The sequence below is a fragment of the Phlebotomus papatasi genome, chromosome 1 (assembly GCF_024763615.1).
Source record: "Phlebotomus papatasi isolate M1 chromosome 1, Ppap_2.1, whole genome shotgun sequence".
NCBI lineage: Eukaryota > Metazoa > Arthropoda > Insecta > Diptera > Psychodidae > Phlebotomus > Phlebotomus papatasi.
The window spans coordinates 23377320-23390427 of NC_077222.1; the positions used below are offsets into that span (position 1 = coordinate 23377320).

The 13108-nt window shown below is 32.5% G+C and overlaps 2 protein-coding genes across 3 annotated transcripts in view; both read left to right on the forward strand.

The window, feature by feature from the left end:
- The window catches only part of LOC129798264 (transcription factor IIIB 90 kDa subunit), a 115253-nt gene extending 109586 nt beyond the window's left edge, over nt 1-5667 (forward strand). Inside the window, exons 4-5 of the mRNA XM_055841312.1 lie at nt 4163-5239; nt 5311-5667. Coding sequence (XP_055697287.1) covers nt 4163-5239; nt 5311-5456 — 1223 coding nt within the window. The 3' untranslated portion in view covers nt 5457-5667. The remainder of the gene's footprint in view (nt 1-4162; nt 5240-5310) is intronic.
- Nucleotides 5668-9879: 4212 nt separating this feature from the next.
- Nucleotides 9880-13108, forward strand: part of LOC129798267 (protein pellino) — a 97775-nt gene continuing 94546 nt past the window's right edge. The window contains exon 1 of one of the 2 annotated variants that reach the window (XM_055841319.1): nt 9880-10478. In XM_055841319.1, coding sequence (XP_055697294.1) covers nt 10294-10478 — 185 coding nt within the window. In that variant the 5' untranslated portion in view covers nt 9880-10293. Of the gene's footprint in view, nt 10479-10671; nt 11291-13108 lie in introns of those variants that run through there. The other variant, XM_055841320.1, reaches the window with a different exon arrangement.

A 13108-nucleotide genomic window follows, 5' to 3' on the forward strand; every position in this document is an offset into this window, starting at 1 on the left:
TTTTATGACACTTTTTTGTGGAGTGTCTTTGATTTTGCAAAATACATGAAATGCAGAAAATTTAATTCAAGTATCACATGTTTTCGTTAGATTATCATCTCTAGTAAATAAAAGATAAGTAGATCTGATAATAAGTGTACTTAAAGGATCAATTCAAGTTGACATCGCTATTAAGGATACCGCCCGGTGACAAGATGGCGGAATATGTTGAGGAACTCCGATGCGAAGTTACAAGGACTCGATTCTGATAAATAGAGGCATGAAGTTTTTCCGTTTATCTTCTGGTTCCCCATTCTGGAGGACAGACTTTAACCCTTGTCAGGACGTGATCCACTACGAATGAAGAGACAAAACATATTCGGTATAGACTTCACAGAACGGCTACTTTCGAACTGAAGTATATTCTCCATGATCACAAAACTAAATTAGTGCGTAAATCTGAAGTCTCACAAGAGCTTTTGACAATCTATCAAACAGTTGACAAATCTCTAAAGGTGGTCAGGCTTAAAGTGAGAAAGTTTTCTAATAGATTCTCTCAAATTTAGGAAGAACCTTTTTTTATTTTTTTTTTTTGCCCACCCTATACCTTAGCCTTTTTTTATAATGACCAAAATTAGGGAACGTGAGTGTCTTTTAATCGATTAAAAGAAGCATTAGTGTGTTCAAGAAAAGACCCTATCCTGAGATCCCGCAAATTCCGGTATCCCGCATATCCCAGGTTCCCAAAAATCCTAAATATCCTGATATCCTTAAAAATCTCGAGACTCTGAAAACTGGAGACGTGTCAAAGGCTTAAACACGGGTTTAGTAAAAGGAGGGCCAAATTTGAAATTATATCAGCTAATCCATTATTATTAATTGTCTCGATGTTTTAAAAAAAATCAGTCTTGCCCAAAAACGGACCACGTCAATGGCAAGCGGACTTGCTGACATCAAATTTCCGGCTGATCTCATCTTTGTAGATGACAAAATATCCTCCTCTTGTTGCAAGTGCTTTTTACCCCCCTATGCCTGACTCACAGCTAATCCATTAAATCATGTCGGATAATTTCCCAAAAAAAAAAAACGGTTTCGAGTGCAAGGAATAATAGTTTTCTCAAAAAAATCCAATATTTATGAATTTGAGTTTAATGAAAAATCAATAAAATCTTTTACTAGGATATTAAATCTTTAGATATTTTGAGCAACAATTCACTTTTGAATTATTTGTTTGTTCCATTTCTTCATCGATTTTGACAATTTCTGCGGATTTGGATAAATGTACAAAACCGTTTTTATGGATCTGAGGAGCTTATCTTGGAGGAGTTGCATTTTTGACTTGGAAATAACATCCCAAAAAAATGTTATAAATAAAAACTTGTTCTTGAAAAATTGATTTTGATGATTTTAAGTGATTTAAATAATCCATAAACTTTTTTTTAACAGAAGAGAAACCAAAAGTAGTTCCAATTCTTCTTTAAAACATCTATTTGGAAGTTTATACGCTTTTTTTTATGAAATTGTATATAAAATATGAAGTAAATTTGAAAAACAATCCAAGTTTTAATCTAATTTTGATTAAACTGATGATTTCTTGACCTGAACGTTTGTTAACGGCATCAAAATGACTTTTTCTCGAAGAAAATATCGTAAAATTGGTCAAAAATTGGTTCCAGAAGCTCTTTTCGAGCCTGAAAAGCATTTTAGCCGAAGCTTCTTTCAAAAGTTCGCTGAAAATGCAATACTAAACCGATTTTTATTTTTTTAGGAGGGGGAATAAAAGTGGAAAGCTTGAGAAGTTCCCTAAAAGCTCATATAAGACGAAAATATTACTAAACGTTTCCCAAAAGTCCTCTTAAAAACTTATTTTAAATCTCTTTAATATTAGATTTTGTGCAACGTTTTTATATAATAAAATCCCCATAAGTCCATTTTTAAACCAAATTAAACTATTTTTTGACATTTTAAAAAGATCATTAGATTTAACAAAAAGATCTTTTAAGCCAGTAAAGGCGTATTTTGGGTAAAAGATCCCTCAAGATTAAATAAGTCTTGGAGGTCTTAAATCATTTTTAATTTCATGATATTTTTTATAAATGTACCAGTAATATAAATATCAATAAATAGAGTATTATTTTTATGACACTAAAGTTTCGGGTTGAGGATGGTCTGTTGCAGATGACAACACATTGTTCTCTAATTCATCCAGCGAAGGAATGAAATAATATCAGAAGATCAACAAAAGTAAATCAATTAATTCGAAACAATTGATATTGGTACAAAATCGAATTTCAGAATATTAAGTGTCGTACTTTCGTTAATACAATTTATGCTACCACTGATCCAAAAATCCAAGACAAGTTATCGTAATATTATTTATGCAAAACGATGGTAGTTGCCCCTCTTACAAGTTCAAAATCGGCCTTAAACACCTGCAATCACTAAATAAGTAAATATTTCGGAGGTAGGTATCTACCATTTACCGGATATTTAGTATAAATATACTTACTAATCTAGATTAAATACTTAAGTGTCGATTTTAACTTATTTATTATCAATTCATGTAAGAAAATGATCTTAGTAAATGAACCTAAATAATCGACTACAACCTTTATGGATAAAATCCGTTCTTAACTCTTTGAGCAAGGAGCCTTATACGTACGAAAGTTAGTCATTAACTCTTCTTAGAGCTTAGGGGAGACTGGGGCAAAAAGTAATAAATCGAAAAATTCAAAATTCAACATCTTCCAAGATAAAAAAAGATAGCGGCTCAAAATTTTTCTATAGATAGCCTCCATAGATCTTCAATGTCGTAAGTTTCTTACAATTCGAACAAGGAATTTAGAAAATAAAAAATATTGAAATTTTTAGCCCTATTTTTGAAATATTTTGCTTACAGAAGATATCAATTATTACCTACTTATTTTCCAAAATTGATGCACTAGTCAATATTTTCTAAATAATATGGATTCTTTGAATTCTCCAGAAATCTTTTTATTAAAAATGGCCACTTGGGGTAAAAAGTAACAAAAGGTATACAGCAAAAAATAACAAAAAGCGAAGCAATTTCTGATGTCTGAAACGTCATTACCATGTCTCGCCGCTTGTTGTTTCCATTGAACAAACGATTTGCAGTCTTTTCTGTGTTTTATTCTAAAATAGCTTGAAAAGCGCTTTTCTCGTTCAGATAGAGAAAACGGTGTTTTACAAAGGTGTAGATGAATAAATTTCCTATGAAAATATGTCCTCTAGGTATTTTTTTCAAATCTACGGAAGCCCGTAATGGATCGAATTAAAATATGATAATACTCCATGTGTGGTACTATTTCCCCCAGCATTTTTGAGAATGGTCACAAAATTACCATTTAGAAAATGGCTCGACAAACGTATTTCCCTACAAAATAGAGGTACATTACTTTCACAAAGTTGTAGATCGGTAAATTTTCTATAAAACTGCGCTAATTAGAAATTTCTGAAGCACTCGAGTAGCTTGTAAAAAAATAAATATCCGTTTTGTTACTTTTTTCCCCAGTCTCCCTTACACAAAGGGTAATTCTTTCATGATGAATTTGGTTTCTATGTCAAATTGTAAAGAAATTTATAAAAAAAAATTAAAAATAGTGTTAAAGAGAACTGTTTTAAACTCGTTTTTTATCTAAATATAGTAACAAAAAATGTTACGTACTATTTATCCGTATATAGAGTAGTATCTACGACGAAATTGACTTAGAAAACACTATGAGAATCCGATATCTCAAAGGTCTCAAGGTATTTTTTTACTTATACTCAAGTAGTTTACAATATCAAACGATAGTATTTTTGATTGTGAGAGGTTCTCGCTCGAGTTAATAAAAAAAAACCGATTTTAAACAGATTTAAATTCACGGCTGGACCCGAAATTGGTAGCCGGTTATTTTAAAAATCGGGGATAACACCTATACCCTGTGATTATAAGACTTATTGAAGATATATAACCAAATCCCAGCATTACATAAATTCTTATCATTATAAAATTAAAAGCGCTTTCTTAACATAACTTCATATTTTAATTTAAAAATTCATAAATCATTTTCTTGTGTATTTCACAAACTTCCTAAACTTATTTTTTTAATCTTAAATTCTATTAAACATAATTCATGAGCAAGTTTAATGCATCATAATTATGAATCTTTATGCTGATTAGCTCTGTTGCTCGCTGCCCGGATGCATGAATTCAATCGGACTCCAATGGACGTTGTGAGAATTGTGAAGATCCATGAGTCAACATTGAGGAAGCGTCTACTGGAGTTTGGAGATACCCCGAGTAGTGCTCTGACGCTGGAGGAGTTCATGGCTGTGGACTTGGAGGCCGAGCAAGATCCGCCAGCATTCAAAGTGGCCCGGAAACGAGACAAAGAACGCATCCAGAAGATAGCTGAAAATGAGGCAGAATTCACGGCTCTGCAGAAGGAAATTGATGCTCAGCTCGATAAGGATTTCAAGAAGTCCAACAAGAAGATGGCTGCTGAGCTGGGATGTGAGAATCTGGAGATGACAGAGACGAGTGATTTCATTCATCAATCGACGCTGGATGTAATAAATGAGTGTCTAACTGAGGATCCGGATGATTTTGGGTTGGAGCAGGATACGCAGCAGATTCGAGGAATTGGTCCGGATATTGAAGCCATGTGCGTACCAACGCCGACAACGACAACTGTGGACACGGGAAATTTGCTGGCAGACGGAGGGCTTTTGGATGAGAATTTGTCGAATCTCGAAGATGTGGACGATGATGAGATAAATGGGTACATTTTGACAGAAGAGGAAGCACGAATGAAGAGTGAAAATTGGAAATTGATCCACGCTGAGTACTTAAAGGAGCAGAAAGAGAAGGAAGAGAGGTTGGCCAAGGAGAGGGAAAAGGGAAAGCCAGAGCGAAAAAGGAGAAAAGTGGTGAAGAAGAAGAACATTGGACCATCAAATACGGCTGGAGAGGCAATTGAGAAGATGCTGCAGGAGAAGAAGATCTCAACGAAAATCAATTATGACATCCTCAAAGCTCTTACGGCTGCCAAACCCGATGAACCAGTCACCAAAGTTGAAAGTGATCCGATTGTGAAGGAGGAACCTGTGGAAATTTCACTACCTCGTCGCAAAAAGACTAAACTCACTACAAATCTCAGTACTTTTGGCTTAAGAAAGGCTCGGCCAGTTCCAACAGCAACTCTAAACACTCACATTCCCGATCCAGAGCCTCCGGCAACGCCAATTGTGGGGAATGGTAGAACTGACGCTGTCAACATAACCTCAAATTTCGAATTGACTTTGACAATTGAATTTTTCCTTTTTCAGAACCAATTCCGGAAGAGCCGGAAGAAGAACCAGAAACTGAGGCTGAGCTTGAGCCAGAACCAGAAAGAAATCCAGAACACAGCTCCTTAGCTGACATGCTGAATGGAGATGAGGAAGATTATGAATACGGATATGAGGATTACTAAGCAGATAAGTTTTACACGAGATTTTTTTGCAATTTTTTATTGCAGATTTTTTATAATTATGATCCAAAATCTACTTTTAGTTCGTAGGATTGAATCTAGATGGCAACTTTGTAAATAAGGGATTTAAATTAAGTTAGGCTTTGGTTGGGATAATTTATTTCAATGGACTGATAAAAGGAAATGAATAAATTAAGAAAATAATAATCCTAAATTCTCTTGTTTTTTTTATTCCCAATTGTCTTAAAAAAACCTAAAAATTTTCTTTATAAAAAAGTAGGGGAAAGTGCTCTCCCTTCGAACGTTCATGCCTTCGAATATTGTGAATTTCTCTTGTATTTCGTAAGAGATTTACACTAAATTATCACGGACTTTTCAACAAATGATGATAAGCCAACTAATATTTGATAGAAATGTCTAAGTCTCGTAGGAAAACTAAAAGAAAATTCACATTATTCGAAGGCATGAACGGTCGAAGGAAGAGTACTTTACCCTATTGAGATTTTTTGAACATAACCAATAAATTATTATAGTTAAGTGTGCCTAAAACATAAAACATCAGAGACAGAAGTTTTATTTACTCAAAATCTTCATTATTTTCTAGGTTATGTTTTTCTTAAAATAAATTAATATTGGGTCTAATTTGAGGTTCCCTATAACCTAAAATTTATGGAATTCCTTACGCAAAGTAACAAAACAAAAACATTTTAAATATTTTGAAACCAAAGATAAAAATCACGTAAAATATCAAATCAACCAAATCAACATTAATACGCCAGCACAGATATTCTCAAAAAAAGAGAAATCTTCTAATAAAATATTTGATGATTAAAATTTTTTATTCAATTCTTTGGTCTCAAAAATTTTGGGGCAAATATTTGGTGATCCAATATTTGGGAACTAATTATTAAGTGATCAAATAATCATGAAATTTCTAAAATCTAAATTTGGATACAAAATTTTAGTGATTATTTTAAAAATGAAAATTTCGTAATTAAAAATCTGATTATCAAAATTTTGGCATAACAAATTTAATGAAACAAAATTTCGTAAATAAATCAATTTGGTCACCAAAATTGTGAGCAAAGTTTTTCAATCAAACATTTTATCATCAAATTGAGGGACTGAAGAAATTGATTAAAATTTTTCAATGAAATATTTCAATCAAAATTATGATCCAATTTTTTATCAAATATTTAGTCATCAAATTTTGGGATTCAAATAATTTCGTTGAAATTTTTCGTTTAAATATTCTAATCCAAATTTTGATCGATTTTTTAATGAAATATTTTGTCAATAAACATTTGATCGAAATTTTTTAAACAAATATTTGATCATCAAAACTTTGATCGAATTTTTTGATTAAATATTCCTATTTTATTAAAGTTTTATAAATTAAAATCTGCTCATCAAAATATCTGAACTCACATATTTGATTAGATATATTTTTTAATTAAATGTTTTAATCAAAATTCTGATTGTTTTTTTATATAAATCCTTTAATTAAAGTTTTGAACAATTTTTAAATTAAAGGTTTGCTTCTCAAATATTTAATTGAAATTTCATAATCGAATATTTACCTAATTATTTAATATTTCGAAGGCTCCATTCCATACTATTCTGAATAAGAATACCAACTTTTCAAGAGAGCCATTTGAAATTAGCAAATTCCTATGAAGCCGGGTATTTTTTTTTAAATGAATATCTTCGTTACTCGGACGTCGCGTCGGATGACTACCAAATTACACCAGTTGTAGATCTAGAATTTTTAGAATTTTCTGATCAATATTAAATTAAATATTTTAATCAAGAATTTCATTATCAAAATTTTCGGATACAAATATTTGATCAATTTCTTTCAATGAAATATTTAGTCATCACAATTTTGATTGAAATATTTTAATAATATGTTTTACAATTTTTTTTAATAAAAATAAGTCAACATTTAGTTATTAGTATTTAATATTTATTAAATATTTAATCTTTTTTTTTTAAATTAGGAACTAACTATTTGATCGAACATTTTTAATTAGAAACTTGTTTATCAAATTTTTCAGACTCAAATTATATAAATTTTATAATGTAATTTATCACAAAAATTTTGAGACTTAATTAATTGGTCATCGAATTTTGCCACTCAAATATTTGGTAATCAATTATGAAATTGCCAAATCATTGGTAAATTATGATTTTGTAATCATAATTTCGTAGTCAAATATTTGATCATCAAAATTTTGGGATCACAAATTTAGTGACAAATAATTTTGTAATAAAATATTTGTCAAATATTTGATAGAAAAATTTTAATTAAAATTTAGGTTATAGAAATTTTTGGATTGAAATATTTGGTTAAACATTTGGTTATATAAATTTTGTAATATAAATATTTGATGATAAAAACTTTGAGACTCAATTATTTGGCCATCAAATTTTGGCATATACTCAAATATTTGATGATAAAAACCAGTGATAAGCCTAGATAAGCTTATGGTAGCTGAGATTCTTTACAGCTGACCTCGAAATGCGTGCAACTCGGAATGAATGAAAATTCTATTGTGAATTGAATTTTGAGTGAAAAGAATCGCGTCGAGCCAATTTCATCCATTTCCACTGCCGAGAACAGTTTACTCGACGCGATTCTTTATCCCCAAAATTCAACTCACTATATCGAATTTTCACGTATTCCAAGTTGTAAGAACCCCGAGTTCCAAGCACTCCGAAGTTCACTGTAAAGAATCTCAGCTACCATAAGCTTATTTGGGTTTATCACTGGTCATTTTCTATTTTAAATAGTCTGAGTGGGGACGGCCAACAAAAGAAAAAAAAGTTCATTGAAATCGGTGAATAAACATCAGAGAGAGTCCGGTCCATATGGGTATAGTAAGGGTCGGGGTACAGTGGGTTGGGGTAGAGACGGATGGGACCCATCACTAGAAAGATCTTGATCTTATATACCAGAGGCGTGCAAGAACCGTTGAAACCGAATAAACGTCAAATGAAACATGTACGTCAACGGTCAAAACGCTACTACAGTAGAGTCTCTCAAATCTGAATCTCTCAAATTCGAACGCCGTTTAGATTCAAAATGTCAATTGTGAGGTTATGTTAGAAAGTTCGTATTCATCTTGGTGAATGAAAATCATATTTATGTGCTTCTTCCTGAATGTTTACATACATTATGGTCGTGTAAAATGAAAAGGAAGTATGTTACTTACCACTAAGACTTGCGAGAAAGTACGGGAATTTGATTCAAAGTACAATTTAATCTCACACAAATTTCGTTAGTTTTGAAAAAATCGTTCGAATTTGGGAGGTGAGAAATGTCAAAAATACACCCCGAGCGTTCGAATTTAGGAGACTCTACTGTATTCAATTATTTGATAGAAAATTTGAATTGAAAACATGGTTATCAAAATTTTTGCACTCTAATATTTAATTAAACATTTTGATCATGTAAATTTTGCAAATTAATATTAGGGCATAAACATTTTGAGACATAATTATTTGACCATACAATTTTGGTATTCAAATATTTTGTAATAAGTCTTGTTGTGAAATATTTGTTCTTCAAAATTTAGTGATAAAAATTTGTAATGAAATATTCGGTCATCAAAAGTATGATTAAACCTTGGATTAAACTTTTAATCACATGCTTAGTCATCGATTTTTGTGACTGAAATATTTGATCGAAAATTTTTAATTAAGTATTTGATCCTCAAAATTTTAGACTCAAATATTTCGTTATAAAAATTTGTAGTCAAATATTTAGTCATCAAATTTTAGGACCCAAATTGTTGATAAGATTTTTTTCAATTCAATAGCCGATCATCAAAATTTTGTGACTAAAATATTTGATTATAAAATTTTATAGTCCCAAAATTGTCAATGTTTTTGTGGGCAGTTAACTGATGAAATGCGCTTTAACTCTTTCGTCTCTTTTGGGACTCTCGTACCCAAAACAGCATATGAATGTTCTGTGAAAAACCATGTTTTTTAATTATTCAGAACTGACAAAAATCAGATTCTTGTGGATGATTAGAGGCTATAAGAATGTCCAAATGTAAGATATTTTTTGTAGGACCTCAATTAATTCCTGAGCTTAGATATTTTTGATTAAAAATTGTGAAATTGGCTTGCAGCATATGCTGCGGTCCGGAAAGAGTTAATCTGCCTTTATGGCCTTTATGATAAAAATTTTTGATACGCCATACGCCTCTGTCATTCCGGATGAGCCATTTCGTGGATCTTGAACTTAACAAAATCCCAATTATTTATTTGTATAGAGGACAACAAAGTGAATTACTCTTTTGTAAAATATTGTGAAATACCCTTCAATTACTCAGCTCTTCTTCCCAGAAGAAATCTTCCTTCTGCAGGGTGGAAATTCCGCTGAAAGGCCAACGATCGACTCATTCAACGGTTTTTCAAACATGTTCGCACATGTTCGTGACGTCACCCTAACAATTTTGCTCAAAATTTCGTCACTTGCCCCGTGCTTGCCACTGAGTTCGGATCGCGCTCCACAGAAAGTCCGGGAATTGCAGCCAATCGGTTGGCGCGTGCGATAAGCTATCGAACGATAATTCACCTGTGATTAGGGAAAATTGCTGAGAAATGCTGTTTTCTGGGCTGTTTGGCTGGGAAGAAAAGTGGAAGAGTCGAAGTGTAGTCCAGGGATCGAGTGTTGAGAGATTTCAGACTAAGGGAAATTTAAATATTTCGTAAATTCTTGTGCAATTTTGATGAGTCTGCAGTATTCAAGTGAAACCGATAGACTTGCCACGCGGGAAAAATCTAGTCAGAGTGTGGTGAAAAGGGTGAAAATTTATTTATTTTTTGCATGGCTGAGAGGAAGAGGAAGGGAAGGAAGGTATGCAGGATGAATTTGCGACCAGCAGTGGAGATCAGTGGGGAAAAAATTGGAAATAGTGAGATTGAGTTTAGTTACAATAGCTGTGACGGCTGTGTCTTCAGGCCGGTGGAAAATTGCATGGAAAAACGCGCGAAATTGCAGGAAGATTCGAGGTAAGTGCAGATAGTGGGGATTCAAACCGACTGAGCGACTTTTTGGGAAAGATCGGAAAGGTAGAGGAGGAAATGGTTTGAGATAGTTGACGAGATGTAGATGGCGCTTGAGTCAGGGAGAATTAACCTATAAATTTTCTTTGTTTATCGTACTCCATTGAAGATTTGCCAAAGGGTTTGTTTACAAAATTGTCAGTTGAGCTGCCTGAAGTTGCAGTCTTACCAAAGTCGATCGAAGTTGAAGCGCTTCTGAGTTTTCTTGTGGTGTTGGAAGAGAAAAGTTCACTTTTCACCGTGAAATACTGCAAATATCCCGTCAATTTTGGTCCTAGAATAACCATAAATTGCTGGAGAAAATGCACGAAATGGTGTATTTAGGCCAAATAGCTGAGTATGTGGCAATATTTGTGTGATTTGTGGATGAATTCTTTTTTTGTGTAATACCCAAAACAAAAATGTCGTCAAAGTAGGTGCAATTTTTTTCCGTGTTTGACAAATTTTTCAGAAGAAGTTTTTTGTTTTTCTGTTTTTCACTTGGTGAGAAGGAAAAAGGCATCAATCGGGGAAGGTATTTTGGGTAATCTGCTGGTGCACAGAAAACCAAATTTCCCGCAGAAATCTGGAAAATTTTAGCTAATTTCAAGTGATTTTGGTGCATTTTTTGCAAAGTGAAAAGTATAAAGAGCCAAAGTGTAGAGAAAATTGCATTTTTCCCAGTGAAATCTACCAACAGTCACAATTTCGGATAACAGCGAAGCTATAGGATCAATTCAGGAACTTGCAGAGGAGTCTTCTGCCAACATGGTGAAGCGGTAAGCCAGTCAAAAACACTTTATTCCTTGGCCCCAAAAGAAAATACCCAAATGGCGAACAATCATTGTTTACATCCCTTTGTGTTCCATCTTCGCCCTTTATGTCCCTTCCCAGCTTTTCGGGGGGAGAAGATCTGTCTCTCGTCCTCTCCCTCCTGGTCTGGAAACTCTCCGTTTAGCTCTTTTTCTTCATTTCATTCATTCAAAAAAGATCCATGGGGTTTATTGATTCCCCATCCAGGGCAAACGCACTTCTCCCAATGCCCTCAACAACTTCTGGACAAAATCTGCGTGATAAACAAGCAAAAATGCGTAGATTTCCAATGAATAATTCACAAAGTTCTCTCTCTTGCAATTTATTAAAGTGCGCATTTAGCAACAAAAAAAAAAGTGGCTCTTTGTTGTTTTCATTTTGTGAGAGTTGTTTCGTGGGGATCTATTGATATTTAGCATGATTGTGAGCATTTTTGAGTTTGTTTGGGTACAAACACAAAAAAACGGCGAGTGAAATCGATAACATTTGATTTTTTGACACTTGTCAAGAATTCTTTTGTTTGGAGCACCAGGAAAGTCAGAAAAAGTGCGAAAATAATCTTGCTAACAATTCAAAGGGATTCGAGGAATTAAAAGGGAAATTGCGTTGGGAAACTTCATAGAATTGTCTAAATTTCTCAGAAGAACTTATGAATATGATAACGAAGCTCAATTTTTTATAAAACTATCGCATAAGGGGATTTTTTAACCATGAAGTTAAAGTGCAAAGAAAATAGTTAATAGTTTAACGCTGATAAGAGGAAATCTCTTATCAGCGTCATCTCTTATGGTGTCTATACACTAAAAGCAGTTTTCGTCAAAAAATTGCCTTTTAAAAAAAAATTGACGTTTCTGCCTACTAGGATAGGGGAAATTTTCTTTAAAAAGGCATTTTTTTTAAAGAAATTTCTACTAGTGTGTAGAGGCCTTTAGTCAATTCTTATTAAAAATACTCATTTTCTATTATTGAGGATGAAAACATTTATCAGGATGTTTTTTTTATTCGCTTGAAAACGTAAAAAAAAATTAACAAATGTTTTATAACACTTGGCAGGCTTATCTTCATGAAGTTAAAAGGTTTCTATTTTATTTTATTGCTTTTTTTGCCTAATTAAAACAAACCGTTTAAAAGCAGCAAATCTTGTAGCATTTAACACTTAAAAACCCGAGCCAAAAACTCACGTAAAACACCAAACTGGCATAAAATGCCAGCACTGATATTTTCAACAAAAAAAAATCATTTTTTCGTACCGTAAGAATTCTACAGCAGTTCTAAAACTCATAAATTAATTTGCCATTATTTTCTCATTTTCTTGTCATTTTTATATAATTTTTTTTTTTAAATTGACAAAAATGCCAAGGTGAATTTCTACAGTTTTTTGTAGCAAAAAGCCAATTCTATAGCTTTTCCTTTTTCCTAGCACATTGACAGGGATTTCATTACTCATATCAATATATTTTTCTGTAAAATTTTCAAATTCTTTAGTTTGCGCTTTTGTTAAGAGAGAAGTTCCAACAGGGATTCGAAAAAGATAAGGCATAAATTGAATTTTCACCGTATTTCTTACAGTACCACTTTACAACAATTCTAGGTCTTATATTACTTAATTTGCCAAAAACTCAAAAAATGTTAACATTTTTTAGGTTATGTAGTATAAGCCTTTCAAATGTCCATTTCGGATGTCAACTTTATATAAAAGTGGCATTTTACACCAATTTGGTATTCTGGGTATTCTACACACGTTTTTTAGTTTTTCCCCTATTTTTTAAATAATATAAAAGTTA